Consider the following 15,256-nt stretch of genomic DNA (forward strand, 5'->3'; position numbering starts at 1 on the left):
CCTGGCACAGGAGTCGAGACCCACATCGTCTCTGCGCGCCAGGCCGTCAGAGGGACAAGCTCCCCCTGACCACAAGGCAGAGATCCAGACATTAAGGACAATGAAACACCCGCGCCAGGGCCCGAATAGAACCCGAGGGCCTCCTGGAGTCCGAGGAGGCCTGTCTGGAGGGCGCATGGGGAGAGACCCAGGAAGTTCTCCTGGTGTGATGACAGGCAGGGAAAACTGCAGTAAAATATAATTTAAAACAGACCCTGTAATGGGGAGAGGGCCGGGAGAGAGCTGGGGGAGCTGAGAACCCGAACTCTGCAAACGGGGGACAGTATCTGTGGAGAGTTGGGTGTGGCTTGCGTTTTCTTCGGGAGGTTTCTCCGGCTGATTCAACTTCCCCCACGCGGCCCGCAATGGTTTGGAGACTTAGAAAGACAGAAAAGGAAAAAGAGCCCATCCTGGCGCCTGGCGCAACCTGGTTCCCTGGGGCCGCGGGGACCCCTGGGGCCCAGCCGGGTCCGGCCCTCCCCACGCCCCGCGACTCTGACCGGGCGGCAGAGCCGGCCCGCCCCCGCCTGGCCGCCCCCACCCGCACGGCCGGCGGGGCGGTGCTGGGCGCGGGCTCCCGGCCGCAGTGTCGCCGCAGCGCCGGCCCCGCCCCGCCCGCGCCTCCCGCCCCCCGCGGCCGCGGCCCCGAGCGCTTCCCGAGCCCAGGCCCGCGCCGAGCCCAGGTGAGCGCCCGCCCGGGCCCCGGCCCCCGCCCCGCCCGGCTCCGTGGACCCGCGCCCCGGCCAGCGGCCAGCGCGCTCGCGGGTCTCGGGCCCGAGGCCGGCGCGCTGGGAGGTGGGGGTGGGCGGCCCGGCCGTAGAGACAGGCCGGGCTGGGGCGGACCTTGTCCTCCTCCCCTGCCCCGCTCGCCTCGGGGATCCTACTGTGTGCCGGTCCCCTTCGTAGGCCGCAGGAAGGGTCCGGCGGTGCGACCGGGCAGGGCTGCTGGAACCGGCTTCCGAGGCCGGGAACTGCACGTGCAAAGGCGGGGAGAGTGGACGCGGCAGGGGCGGGAGCGGAGCCCCCACAGTGGACGCGGGCTGAGCTCAGACGGCACCCCAGGACGCCTGGAAGCCACTGAGGGCCCCGAGCTGGGCAGGAGCCCCAGGGCTGAAGGTGGGGGAGGTGGAGCACTGGGGCGAGGCACCTGCCCAGCGGGGACTCCGGCGCCCTGGGGGAGAGAGCGCCTGAGCAGGTGCTCAGTACCTGCCTTACAGGTGCGGTCCCGGAGCAGGACACAGGCTGCTGGTGAGGAGTTAGCATTGGGCACTGTTAGAGCTTTTCAGCAGGGGCAGCTTGGGGACAACAGATAGCACTCCACACAAACTTTTCCCTGGGTGCCCCAGCAAGGACCTTTGCCTTTGCTTGGGGTCACTGGGCTCCAAGTCAACCTAGCATGCAGTGGGTGGCAGCAAAAAAGCCCCTGGAGTCTCTGGAGGGTTTAGACCCCTGGGTGCCAGGGAAGGGAGGGAATGGCAGGGACAGGCCTCTGGGCAGGTGAGGCCTGAGCCCAGACAGGAAAGAGAGGGCAGAGCTGAGCCAGAGGTGAAGCCAGGACCCGTGGAGGGGTCCCTTAGTGCCCAAGGAGGGGGCAGGTGGGGCAGGTGTTGGCAGAGGTTTACAGACCTGCCTTGGTGACAAGTGGGAAAAAGAGCAAGGACACGCCCAGGTGGCTTTGGGAACCCCCATCTCCTGGCCTGTAATGGGCACCTCTAGGGCAGGTAAGATCAGGGCCAGGCCATAGATGGTCCTCCCCAACCTGTCCTTCCTTGTCTACTCCTCGCTCTCAGGGATCTACCCACCGCCCTTCCTGGTGTGTGGGCCAGACCAGGGGGCCTTAGCCCCACCTCTAGTTAGACTTGAGGAAGAACTTCCAGGGGAAACGGGGGGATGACAGTGGGATGGTTAGTTGTAAAGAGGGAGGCTGTGCCTTTGTTCTGGGCCTTCCAGAGTCCACCTGTCAGCTGTGTCTTCTGGAAGGTCCACCCTGTGGCTTTGAGGACACCTTGGCAACAGGGATTTCTCTGCTGAGCAGGTGTCCCTCCCCCGGCCAGGTGGCTTGCAGGGTGTTAGGGTGATATGGTGGCTTCCTGGGCCCCTGTCCATTTTAGAACTAACTAGAGTGGGCAGGGGGAGGCCATACACATAACCCCACCTGCTGATTGACCTTGACGAGATCTTGGCCCATTGGTCTCTCCATCTGCGGCATGGCCTGAGTGACGGAGCGGGACGGAGCGGGCTGGGCAGCCGGGACTGTGTGCCTGGCTTCCCTCCCCCTAACCCTGTCAGGCCCGGGCTGGCTGCCCACTTCTGTTCACCACAGAGCTGGGTTTCCCTGGGGACCAGTGACTGGCCCAGCCCCACACCCACTCCGGGCCCCTCCTGGCCACACTGGTGCTGGGAGGAAGGGAGGCTGAGCCGCCTCCTGGACCCCTGCCCTCCTCGCCCTGCCTCCCACAGCTGGCAGCCTTAGCCCACTGCTGGGCTGGGAACAAGCAGTGGTGGCCCTTGGAGGAGGTGGGTACCCTAGTGCCAGCCCGGGGGGCTAGGGGAAGCCAGTGTCACCCCCACTATAGGAAGGAGAAACCGGACCAGGAGGGCCTTGGCTTGCCCCAGGTGGCCCAGGGTTTGACCCCAGACATGGTGACCTCCCAGGAAATTGGGAGTCCCAGAGCTCCCAGGCTGTGGGCTTTGTAGAGGGGAAGTCAAGGACTGGGGGCCTGAGGTTAAAGCAGAAATCAGGGACAACTTCCTGAAGGAGGAGGCTGTGGGGCTGGACTGCCTGGACTGAGGGTGGCTGAGGTTCGGGCAGAAGGGCTTCCCTGGCAGCAGGTACAGCCCAGGGCAGAGGTAAGAGGTGGGAGTGAGGGTGCGGGGCTTGGAGAGCCCTAAAAGGAAGGTGCCCTCCAGGGTCCCATGCCTCTGGGACCTAGTTTCCCTGCACACAATGGCTCCCGGCTCAAATGCAGGACTCATCCAGAAGCTTGTCTCTCTGTGTCTCTACCCACACCCCCATCCAAGCCCTGTCTTGATGCCCCAGTGTCCCTGCAGGTCCTAGAGGCAGCAGCAGCTGGGATGGCTGCTCCAGCATCTCCAAGGGCTGCAGGGGGTCCCACCCCATGGGGGTCACCCTAGGCCTCTGACACCCCGCATCTGCATCTGCTCCTGCCTGCCCACCCATCCTCAGGCCACTCGCCATGGGCGGCTGCTTCTCCAAGCCCAAGCCAGGTACTTCTTGCTTCCATCCTCCCTCCCCCACCTCTCCTCCCTCCTCCCCTCCCCCCTGCAGTCTCCCCTCGAAGTAGGTCAGGCTAGGCAGGAGCCATGAGGCAGAATGTTAATACGCTGCAGGCAGGAGGGGGTGGGGGCCTGGAGCAGCTCTCCTGGCCCCCGTCCAGCAGGTGCCCCTCTGTTTTGGGGGCTTTGGGTGTTGGTGGTGGGAATAGCAGCAGGGTCCCTCTTGGAATGGGGAGAGGAGGGTTCCTCTTGTGGGGGTGGGGAGGGAGCTGTGTCCCTCACAGCTTGGGAAGTGGGCTTCTTCTTGGGAAGTGAGCCACTGTGTGACCTAGTGCATGCAAGTTACCTCACTGAGCCTCAGTGTGCCTCTCTACAAAATGGGCCTGACCGCGCTGACCTCTCAAAGTTGCTGTGACGATGCAGCAGGCAGGTCCCCGCCAACTTCGCTTCCAACCTGCTGTGATCTCAGGCTGCCTCCCCAGCTGTTCTGGGCACAACCTCCCCATTTGCAGCAGACGCCTCCACCCTGCCCAGCCTGAGCAGCTCCAGCCAGAAGTGGGGGCGTCCTGGGTGCTGGACAGGTCTGGGTCCGGCCCCTACTGGAGACCATGTGCGTGGGGAGGCAGTGGCCCCACTGTCCTTCCTGCCCCTCGCAACACCAGGGAGGCAGGGCTGCGCAGTCATGTCCCAGAGGGAGAAACCAAGGCCAGAGAGGCCTCTAGAGCCCAGCCAGTGCTGCCCTGCCTGGCCGGTGTCCCCAGCTCCCCTCACCCCCTGCCCGGTGGCTCTATTCCCTCGGCGCTCGCGAGCCTTGTCTCCTTTTCCTGGGTCTGAGGGAGAACTCGGGGGAGGGAGGAGAGCTGTGCCACCCCACCAGGCGGAGGGACCCACCGTCCTCCTTGCCTCAAAGCAGGCCTCAGACAAATGAGGTGCATGCCCCCCACCCTCGTAAGTGGCAGAAGGTTGCCAGCTGGCCCCATACTGGGCACCTGCGGGACTGTGGGCTGGCAGGAGGCTCTGGGAGAAGATGCCACCTGTAGTTTCTTTTAAAGGACCTCAAAGGGCTGGCCTGCCTGGGACAGGCAGCCCCAGGGCTTCTGGTGTGGGGGCTGGCCACTGTCACCGCCCCAGAGGCAGTGCTAAGAACATGGACTCTTTTTTTTTTTTAATTTTCTTTTTTTTTTGAGACAGAATCTCGCTTTGTTGCCCAGGCTAGAGCGAGTGCCGTGGTGTCAGCCTAGCTCACAGCAACCTCAAACTCCTGGGCTCAAGCAATCCTGCTGCCTCAGCCTCCCGAGTAGCTGGGACTACAGGCATGCGCCACCATGCCCGGCTCATTTTTTCTATATATATTAGTTGGCCAATTAATTTCTTTCTATTTTTTTTATAGTAGAGACGGGGTCTCACTCAGGCTGGTGTTGAACTCCTGACCCTGAGCAATCCTCCCGCTTCAGCCTCCCAGAGTGCCAGGATTACAGGCGTGAGCCACCGCGCCCGGCCCGGACTCTTTTTTTTAATTTTAATTTGATTTATATCTTTTCTTTTCTTTTCTTTTTTTTCTCCCCATATTGTCAGAATATTCTAGGTCAGAACATGGACTCTTGAGTCCAAATCCAGCCTTGCCCCTTCCTGGCTGTGTAGCACTGGGCAGGTGACTTCACCTCTCTGAGTCTCCATGTCTTCATGTGCGGCCTGGCACGCAGGAAGCACTTGCAGAACATTATCGTTCTGTGTGCTGGGCTGTCACCAAGGCTCCCCTGTGGGCGATAGCCAGAGGTACCCATCTGGGCAGGTCAGGGATGAGGCTCAGAGAACTTCAGGGAGTGAGAGCATTTGGGGCATGAAAGTTTGGGTCAGAGAGGCCCCAGGGAGACCAGAGCAAGCAGAAGATCTTTGTGCAAATTCTTCACTTTCTATCCACTCAATCCCTGGCTTCGTGCAAGCCAGCATATGCTCCCTGTGCTGTCCTCAGAGTTCCATGTTCTTGATGGGAAAACTCCAAGCCAGTCCCCTGCTGGGCCCAGAGCTAGGGGCATGTGCAACTCTCTTGGCATCTGGTCACCTGCCCTTTGTTAAGCCATGGGGCTACCTACCCTCCTCCCCGTGGCTGCCAGGAGGCTCAGCGCTAACTGATAAAACACTACTACCCAACTCCATCTGCGGAGCTTTTACTCTGGATTACATATAATTATCTCCTTCAACATTCGCTAAACCAAAGAGGTAGGCGCTGTTTTCTCTGTTTTATAAGGAAGAGATTGAAGACAAAGGGTCTTGTGGGCAGGTGGCAGTCATGGAGCTGGGGTTGATTGGTTCTCTGGGTGAGGAGAGACACCCCCACACGCACACACACCTTTCCACTGCTGCTCCTGACTTAATGCTTCTGTTAGACTGCCTTGGCTAGCATGCCTTGGAGCCTTCTGGAAGGAGCAGAGGATGAAAACAGCCTGGCTTGGCAGCTATCTGGCCCCCCACCAGGCTGTTCCTGTGAGCTCCCATAGCTCACATAGCTGGTGTCAGCTGAGCCCAAAGCATTTTCCTTTTTAATTCTTCCAAAAGCATTCTAACACCGTTACATAAAATGGAGAAAACGGAGGGGAAATACCCCACCCGTGACCACCCCCAACCTGTTGACACACAGCCTCAGTGTGGCTGCGTGCTTTGCACCCTGCCAGGCTGGAGTCAGGGACTGACCTTCAGCCCAGGCCCCTGCCAGGCCTGGGGCTGAGCTGGGGGCTGGGTAGAGAGGATGGGGAGGGGGATTAGCAGCTCGGGACCAGGCCGTGCAGGGGCCGGGTGTCCAGGGCAGGCAGCGGGTGAGCACGGGCACAGCCGGAGGTGTGCCGCAGTGGCAAGTCTGGCATCTTTGTTTCTGGGGTGTCAGGTCCGAGGGGGAGGGGCAGGGGAGCAGGTGCCGAGGTGAAGAGGCGGAGTGGAGCAAGCTGCAGGCTCTGCCGCTGGGGGTGGAGAGGGCAGCCCGGGAGGCCGGGTTATTGCTGATAAAAATTCTGTTTATTGTTCCCTTCTAATTAGAAAAATATCGCAGGCACATTGTACGGAATTTGGAAAATGTGGAAAAGTGTAAAGAGGAAAATGACAGTCCCCAGCTAACTCCCTTCTAGGCTAGGCCGCTCTGCAGGCGGAGGGACTGTCCTGTGTGTGGCCGCCGCTGGGCTGGGTGCCTGCGCCCCTCAGTGTGGGGTTCCCTCCCAGGGCCCCGACCCCAGCGCTTGGTCAGTCATGAATGATTCCCTACCTGGTGAGAAAAGCTATTGTAAAAAGTTGAAATTGTCTACATTTTATTGTTTTTTATTTTGAAAAAAATTCAACCCTATGGGAAAGTTGCAAGAATAGAACAAGGAACCTTCCATTTCCTGTCACTCAGATGCACCAGCTGGGAATGCCCGCATATCCACATGGAGTCACACCCCGTTGTCACCTGTTGTCCCTCAGAAGATCCCAGACTTAGGGTTCTTCCTCCACTAGATTCCGGCAGAAGCGGAGTTTCAGGGTGCAAAGAGCTCTGCTCTGTGCCCACCTCCTAATTTTGTCATTGCAGAAAGACTCGTGCAGAAAGTCATTCAAACAGGCCCAGAGCTCCTTCCCTCTGCTTCTTGCTCGTTTTAAGGCTTTAAGGCTGGTTGCGGGGGGCAGGGGCAGTTCTGGGCAGGTCTGAGCCCCAGGAGCTGGGGGCTCATGGTGCCGCCACCCACAGTGGAGCTCAAGATCGAAGTGGTGCTGCCCGAGAAGGAGCGGGGCAAGGAGGAGCTGCTGGCCAGCGGGAAGGGCAGCCCCCGGGCCTACCAGGGCAACGGCACGGCCCGCCACTTCCACGCCGAGGAGCGCCTGCCCACTCCTCACCCCTACCCTGGCGCCCAGGACTGTGTGGAGGCTGCCGTCTGCCACGTCAAGGACCTGGAGAATGGCCAGTGGGTGCTGGGCTTGGGAGGGGATCAGAGGGCCCACGGTGGGAGGGAAGGTACAGGCATGGACGGGGCAGCTGCCGGGGCCCGGAAGGGGCTAGACCGGCTGCTCCTTGGACGCTGCCTTTGTGGCCTCTGCCGGTCTGGGCCTGCTCCCCGGAAGGCTGGCCCCGGGAGGGGCGCCCACAGGAGGGCGTGCCTGGCCCCTGGCCTGACCTCTCAGCGCAGCTGCTCCCCAGGATGCGGGAAGTGGAGCTGGGCTGGGGGAAGGCGTTGCTGGTGAAGGACAGCGGGGAATTCCACGCGCTGGGCCACAAGTGTCCGCACTACGGCGCACCCCTGGTGAAAGGTGAGATGTCCGGGGTGCGTGCGGGTGGCAGGGGTGACCCCCAGGCCCCAGGCCAGGTTGGCTCCTCCCTGGGCTTCAGGGTCCTCATCTATTAGTGGGGTCTCCTGGGCTGTGGGGAGGGGCTCCCAGGTGCTGGGACACAGGAACCGTGCTGGTGGCCCCAGCCTAGCCCCTCCCACTCCCAGGTGTGCTGTCCCGTGGCCGAGTGCGCTGCCCCTGGCATGGTGCCTGCTTCAACATCAGCACCGGGGACTTGGAGGACTTCCCGGGCCTGGACAGTCTGCACAAGTTCCAGGTGGGGCCAGGATGCGGCGGGTGGGAGCCTGGGGGCACGGGGCTAGGGCTGGTCCTGAGCGGTACAGCCCTTTCAGGTGAAGATTGAGAAGGAAAAGGTGTACGTCCGGGCCAGCAAACAGGTGAGGGGATGGCTTGGGGCTCGGGCAGGAAGGACAGATGGGGAAGGCAAGGCATCTTGGCCCAGAGAATGGCATGTGCAAAGGCCCTGTGGTAGGAGGGAGCCTGGCACATGTGTCTCAGGGGCAGAGTGAGGGGCTGTGTGGTGGGCATGAGGCTGTGCTGGTCTTGCCCAGTGGAATGACGGCTCACGATGGATGGCCACAACCCTAGCTCCCAGCTGGCCCCCACCCTCCCACCACCCCCAGGCCCTGCAGCTGCAGCGAAGGACCAAGGTGATGGCCAAGTGCATCTCTCCAAGTGCTGGGCACAGTGGCAGCACCAATGTGCTCATTGTGGGTGCAGGTTGGTGGCGGGGTATTAGGGGCAGGGAGGGAGGGGGAGTGGAGAGGAGTGGTCCCTGGCCCACAGCCCCCTCTCAGGTGCAGCTGGCCTGGTGTGTGCGGAGACTCTGCGGCAGGAGGGCTTCTCGGACCGGATCGTCTTGTGCACGCTGGACCGGCACCTCCCCTATGACCGACCCAAGCTCAGCAAGGTGGGGTGTCGGGCAAGTGGGGACCCTGTCCCTCTGGGTCCCAGTCAGGCCCATGGGAAGGCTTGCTTGTCACCCCACAGGTGACAAGCTCTCTCTGCTTATGCCAGGCCGTCTGTGGTGCCCCTAAAAGATCTGGGTCTGTTGAGTTCTGTCCTGCAGCCCCTGTGTGGCCGGGGCTGGGCCCACGCTCCCTGGGTCCTGTGTGCTCGGCTGTGGCATGGGACAGTGGCCACCTGGCCCTGTCTCAGGCTGGCTGTCTCCTGCAGTCCCTGGACGCACAGCCCGAGCAGCTGGCCCTGAGGCCCAAGGAGTTCTTCCGAGCCTATGGCATCGAGGTGCTCACTGAGGCCCAGGTACAGGGTCAAGGTTGGGAAACAGGCTGCGGGGAAGGGTTGATGGAAGCTGTGTGAGCCCCTAGGGTGTGGGGGTGATCAGAGCCGCAGGGTGGGGAGACGGATGATCAGGGATGGGACAGGAGAGGGAGAGCCAGATGGGACTTGGGAGGGTAAGGAGGGCTTTGAGGGGAAGGTGATGTCTGAAGCTTAAGGAATGAAGCCCAGCCTGGGTACAGTGGCTCACGCCTGTAATCCTAGCACTCTGGGAGGCCAAGGTGGCAGGATTGCTTGAGCTCAGGAGTTCAAGACCAGCCTGAGCAAGAGCAAGAGCCCATCTCTACAAAAAATAGAAAAAATTAGCCAGGCTAATTTGGTGTGTACCTGTAGTCCCAGCTACTAGGGAGGCTGAGGCAGGAGGATGGCTTGAGCCCAGGAGTTTGAGGTTGCTGTAAGCTGTGATGATGCCACTGCACTCTAGCCAGGATGACAGAGGGAGACTCTGCCTCGAAACAAACAAAAAAAAAGACTAAGGCCCAAGTGGAAGGAGCAGCCCCCGTGGGAGCTGCTCGAGGGTCTGGCTGGGCTCCTTGAGCGTTGCAGGCCCGGAGTGGGTGGTAAGGCCCAGATCTGTGCCCAGGCCCATGGCTTGCCTGGCCGGCGTTGCAGGTGGTCACAGTGGATGTGAGAAACAAGAAGGTCGTGTTCAAAGATGGCTTCAAGCTGGAATACAGCAAGCTGCTGCTGGCGCCGGGGAGCAGGTAGGAGGCTGTCTCCCCGCTGCCCTCCGTTGGATTCGGCCGGGACGGGAGGGCTGGGCTGCGGGAGGCCCTCGTTGACCCGCTGTGTCTCAGCCCTAAGACCCTGAGCTGCAAAGGCAAAGAGGTGGAGAACGTGTTCGCCATCCGGACGCCAGAGGACGCCAATCGCGTGGTGAGACTGGCCCGAGGCCGCAATGTGGTCATCGTGGGAGCCGGCTTCCTGGGTGAGCGGCCGGGCGCTGGGGGTGCCGGGGAGCGGTCAGGTCATCACGGCCTGTCCCGGGCGGCACTGGCCCTGCGAGGTGCAGGATGCCAGCCTGCCGCGCCTGCCCCCGCCCCAGGGATGGAGGTGGCCGCTTACCTGACGGAGAAGGCCCACTCGGTGTCCGTGGTGGAGCTGGAGGACACGCCCTTCAGGAGGTTCCTGGGGCAGCGTGTGGGCCGAGCCCTGATGAAGGTGAGCCCAGCCCCGCACCTGGCCCTTGGAGCCCGGGTGTGGCCCAGGCCTGGGCCGGGCTCTCACGCACCGGCTGCCCGCCCGCCCCGCCAGATGTTCGAGAACAACCGGGTGAAGTTCTACATGCAGACAGAGGTGTCGGAGCTGCGGGCCCAGGAGGGACAGGTGGGCCTTCTCCTCGCCGCCTGCCGCGTGCCGTCCCTCTGGCCTGAGCCCGGCGCCGGGCCCACCCGCTCACGCCCACTCCCCACAGCTGAAGGAGGTCGTGCTGAAGAGCAGCAAGGTCGTGCGGGCTGACGTCTGCGTGGTGGGCATTGGTGAGTGCGTGGGCGGCCGGCATGGATCAGCAGGGCCCCCTGGACACACTCGCAAGTGACCGTGGGCTCGCCCTCCCCTCCCCAAGTCCCAGTTTCCATGTCTGTAAAATGGGGACCCCACTTCACAGGGCTGCTGGGGAAGGCGTGTCCCAGGCTTCGCCCAGCCTGGCGCGGGGGACACATCCAGTGAGTGGTGCCCACAATGCTCAGCTCCCCGCCCTGCCCCGTGTGGGCCGCGGGCCGCAGGCCAGCCTCTAACTGGTTCCTGCCCCAGCTGAGGTGCCAGTCGGAGGGGGTGCAAAGCTGGGGGTTGAGGTGTGGCGTGCCGACCCCCACCTGGGGGCTTCATGGAGTGCTTCTTAGAGGAGGCGATACCTGAGGCCTGATGGGAGGCCCAGCGGTCTGCAGGGATCCAGGCAGAGGGGACAGGATGCACAAAGGCCCCAGGGTGGGCACCTGTGGACGTCAGCCTGGGGCTGGTGCAGGGAGTGAGGGACTGGGGCGTGGACAGCATGGCGGAGGGAGATGGGCGAGGTTGGGGAGTGGACACAGGGCCTGTCCTGTCAGGCGCGGTGCCCGCCACGGGCTTCCTGAGGCAGAGCGGCATCGGTCTGGATTCCCGAGGCTTCATCCCCGTCAACAAGGTGGGGCTGGGCAGGGAGGGTGGGGTGCTGGGCTGGGAGTGGCGGGAGGTCTAGGTCAGGGCCCCTGTCCCCCCCTAGAGCCCTGGACCTCCTCCGACAGATGATGCAGACCAACATCCCAGGTGTGTTCGCGGCTGGCGATGCTGTCACCTTCCCCCTTGCCTGGAGGAACAATCGGAAAGTGAACATCCCTCACTGGCAGATGGCTCATGCCCAGGGTATGGCTAACCCGAAGACAAGTAGGGGGTGGGAGACTTTCCCAGGCTCTCCCCCAGGCCCAATCCTCAGTTGCTGGCCTTGGGTTCTGGATGCTGTGTTAGGCAGTGAAGAACTCTGGTGGCCGGTATGGCCAGCCTCATCCAGGTGATCAAGCCAGTGCACAGAGCGAGCCCTGTGGGCAATCTACAGAGATCTTCCTTCAGTGCCCTCTGGACACTCCATCTAGCCAGCCACAGACCCCCAACCCCAGGTGTCCTTCCACTCTAGTCTTTCCTTTCCTTTGTCCTAAAGGACATGCTCTGCAGAATTCCTGACCAAACTGTTCATCACCCTGGGGAGGGAGAAGGATTTAGTCAACTTCCAACTTAATGCCTCTGTCTCCTTTGGGCCACTTGACCATCTCTGTGAACTAAGTTGCCTTGTGCAGGTCCCTGGAGGCAGCCAACTAGGCCTGGAGACCCGGCTCAGTGGGGACATTGTGCTTTCCAAGGACTAGCTTTTCCCTCCTCACATTTGGTGGCCACCAAGTCCCCCAAGCCTTACCCACTGTGCACACCTGGTCCGGGCCCCTAAGCTGCAGGTGCCAGCAAATTAGCGTCCTAGAGAGGAATGCCAGACTCCCTGCCTGGGGCAAAGGACTTCTCCTCTGCACCCACCTCCCCAAGGGTCTGCTGCTTGAAACCCCACTCCTGGTACCAATGTCTTTTCAAGTTCAAGGACTAAAGGACTAGGTTGTAAGGAACCCAAGGCTATTCATCAGGCAAGTACAGCTAGGATTTAACTGGGAGAGTCTGGGGGACTCTGGTGTACACACAAACACTGGTCAAATGGGGCCTCCCAGAAACTGAGAGGTCACCTATACTGTCCTCTATGGGGCCCTGTGTCATCTGTGCATCCCTGGGCTTTTATGCCCCATTCTCCTCCCTCTCCAGACCTGATGTATCTGATTACTTGTATTTATGCACAGCTGGAAATGGCCGGCTAGCTCCCCAGCCCCAAGAAGTAGACCTTCCAGAGGCAGGACAGTTTCTCCAGGGAGGCAGTCTAAGTGGCCAGCTTTGAGCCAGGTGTCCCCTCTGCACCAGTCAGCTCCACCTGCAGGTGGGCTGAGAGCTGGGAAATGATGCCTCTTGACCTCTGGGGAGGCCAGGAGGAGTAGCCACGCATGTCAGGAGTCCCCAGAGCTCCGGGGGCAGGCAGTGTGGGGTGGTGAGGGCAAGAAGCGGGGCTCTCACGGCCCTGGGTCTGGCAGGGCGCGTGGCGGCCCAGAACATGCTGGCGCAGGAGGCGGAGATCAGCACCGTGCCCTACCTGTGGACGGCCATGTTCGGGAAGAGCCTGCGCTACACGGGTAACCCCTGGAGCCTCGGAAGGGGGCGGGGTCGAAGAGAGCGTTTAGGGCGGGGCTTGGATGGTAGGGCGGAGCTGTGGGGATCCTGGGGGCGGGGCTAGGGACTACCCGAAGGAACTTGGTTGCTGGGGGCGGGGCGGGGGCGGTGTCCAGGGCGGAGTTAGGAGGGCACATGGCGCAGACCTTCCCCGGCTCACGGCTCACGGGTGCCACCCGCCTGTCCCGCCCACAGGCTACGGAGAAGGCTTCGACGACGTCATCATCCAGGGGGATCTGGAGGAGCTGAAGTTTGTGGCTTTTTACACCAAGTGAGAGCAACGGGGTGCAGCGGGGGCTCGAAGGGGCGGGAGTTGGGTGGGAAAGGAGGACTCCTACCAGACTGGAGCCCAGCCCTGATCCCTGAAGCAGGGAGGATCTAGTGCTCAGGGCATTCCTGTTGTCCTGGGCAAGATCCCTCCCCGGCCCCAGGTGGACAGGAATGTGTCAGGGTCTTTAAGAAGGGGCTTCTGCCAGGCAGTCTTCAGGTTCGACCACCCTATCCCTGCAGAGGCGACGAGGTGATCGCTGTGGCCAGCATGAATTACGATCCCATCGTGTCCAAGGTGGCTGAGGTGCTGGCCTCTGGCCGTGCCATCCGGAAGCGGGAGGTGGAGTGAGTGTGGGCATGGGAGGCCTGGGGGTGGTGGACATTCCTTGGAGTACCAGCTCAAGCTGCCCAGGCAGACAACTGCCCCCACCGCCCTCCAGGGCCCTTCCCGTACCCTCGGTACCCATCAATCTGAGGCTCTCAAGGCTACAGGGAAGCATGGGGCAAGGATTCCAGTTTGAGAGCGGGCTGGCTCTATGTGCTCACAGTGGACAGAAGGGAAGGGGCGTGTGCGCCAGTGCAGGACCAGTGCTGTGGGGAGGGGTCAAGGCCCACTGCTTGGACAATCACCAAGCCTGGGACACTCAACTGGATGTGGTTGTGCTAAGCCTGGCAGAAGCTAGGTGGGGAAACACAGCTCATGATGACGCTGGGAATGCCCTAGAGATGTGGGATGGTTCTGGGGGGAATGGATGCCAGCCATTACCTTCCTTCTGGCGTGGTGCCAATGAGAGTCACCTGTGGGAAAGCCACTGGGGGAGTGGAGGCCACGAGACAGAGGTAGGCTTCAGGCTGGAAACAAGGGAGGACCAAGAGAGGACATGATAAATGACGTGCTCTCTCCCTGGCCTTCTCTTTCTCTTGCCTTCGCAAAGGCTGTTTGTGCTGCACAGCAAGTACGTGTATCCTCTGTCCTTCCTGTTGACTGTTCTGAGCCATTCCCACCTCAGCCCAGAGCTCCCACCCAATGGTCTACCTCCATCTGCCTAAGCACACATCCCTGCTGGGCACCAGCACCTGGTATAGAGCAGGCCCCCTGCTGTCCTCAAGGGCCAGCTGTTCATGGTGCCCAGAGTAGGGAACCTGCTCTCTTCCTCTGCCCTGACCCCTCCTTCCCTCATTCCTGCAGGACTGGAGACATGTCTTGGCTCACAGGGAAAGGATCCTGAGCTCAAATGCAGTGGACTTGGGCAGGCACAGTGGGGTCCCAGGGACAGAGGCCAAGGCCTGGGGGCAGGTGCCAATCTCCAATTTCCCAGGATCCCCCAGGGCAGAACCTGAGCCCTCACAGTGCTTGCCTTCCATCGCCTGGCTCCCCTGCAGGGAGGCATCTGCTGTCTCCAGAAGACATTCACCTCCCAAGGCCACTGCTGCCACTGATAGTTGGCACTGGAGGCAGGACAGGCCCTGCCTCTTCTCCCTCTGTTGGGACGGTCTCCTGCAGGACCTTGCAACATGTTAGACATCTTAAAATTAAAACGCATACATTTGCAGATCTGTGTGACTCCCAGTGTAATTGGTCATGAAGGAGAGAGCAGACCACGGGGAAAAACGGCACAGTCTCAGGGTGCTAAGTGCCACATTAAGGAAATTTGACATGTGAGCGCCCAGAGGAGGTAGCAACTAATTCTGCCCTTCTCCCCCCATTCCTGCAGGGTCAGGACAAGTTTTTCCAGCAAGTGCCTTTGGATCTGAATTTTGAAGGAAGGGCACTCCAGGTAGAAGGGACAGCCCCTGCAAAGGGCTTGAGACAGGAAATACGTCTTCAATGGAAGAGGCAGCTCATACTTGACACTTTGGGGGCATTTGCCCACTTAGGGCTGTAGGAGCTATGTCCTTCAACAAACCCTATGCTTCTCACAGCAGCCGGAGCTTTCTGAATCCCCATTTCGCAGGTGAAGCAGCTGAGGCTCTGCTATTAAGTAGGAATGAGAATCCAGAGGCTTCGGGCCAGGCTGCCTCCCATTCAATAACAACGCCAAGGCTGGGCGCGGTGGCTCACGCCTGTAATCCTAGCACTCTGGGAGGCCGAGGCTGGCGGATTGCTGGAGGTCAGTTCAAAACCAGCCTGAGCAAGAGAGAGACCCGTCTCTACTATAAATAGAAAGAAATTAATTGGCCAACTAATATATATATAGAAAAAATTAGGCGGGCATGGTGGCATATGCCTGTAGTCCCAGCTACTCGGGAGGCTGAGGCAGGAGGATCGCTTGAGCCCAGGACATTGAGGTTGCTGTGAGCTAGGCTGATGCCATGGCACTCACTCTAGCCTGGGCAACACAGCGAGACTCTGTCTCAAAAAAAAACAAAACAT

General features: G+C 61.1%; 1 protein-coding gene across 5 annotated transcripts; it reads left to right on the forward strand.

Annotated features, from left to right (window-relative positions):
* Window positions 1-594: 594 nt before the first annotated feature.
* AIFM3 (AIF family member 3) lies at window positions 595-14,997 on the forward strand. Of its 5 annotated transcripts, XM_020285340.2 has the most exons (22): window positions 663-722; window positions 946-1,287; window positions 3,091-3,267; window positions 6,989-7,202; window positions 7,436-7,545; window positions 7,731-7,840; window positions 7,917-7,961; window positions 8,208-8,304; window positions 8,382-8,494; window positions 8,761-8,847; window positions 9,496-9,587; window positions 9,681-9,811; window positions 9,929-10,044; window positions 10,138-10,209; window positions 10,298-10,361; window positions 10,929-11,005; window positions 11,106-11,223; window positions 12,477-12,575; window positions 12,808-12,883; window positions 13,123-13,227; window positions 13,818-13,838; window positions 14,072-14,995. In XM_020285340.2, the coding sequence occupies exons 3-22, from the start codon at window positions 3,237-3,239 to the stop codon at window positions 14,109-14,111; spliced, it is 1,818 nt and encodes a 605-aa protein (XP_020140929.1). In that variant the 5' UTR covers window positions 663-722; window positions 946-1,287; window positions 3,091-3,236; the 3' UTR covers window positions 14,112-14,995. The 5 variants fall into 5 exon arrangements, with proteins under 5 accessions (XP_012632119.1, XP_012632125.1, XP_075852881.1 ...); XM_012776665.2 differs by lacking the exon at window positions 946-1,287 and having other exon boundaries at window positions 595-722; XM_012776671.2 differs by lacking the exons at window positions 946-1,287; window positions 13,818-13,838 and having other exon boundaries at window positions 595-722; window positions 14,072-14,991.
* The last annotated feature ends 259 nt before the right edge of the window (window positions 14,998-15,256 follow it).

Source organism: Microcebus murinus, chromosome 22, assembly GCF_040939455.1.
Source record: "Microcebus murinus isolate Inina chromosome 22, M.murinus_Inina_mat1.0, whole genome shotgun sequence".
Taxonomy (NCBI): Eukaryota; Metazoa; Chordata; class Mammalia; order Primates; family Cheirogaleidae; genus Microcebus; species Microcebus murinus.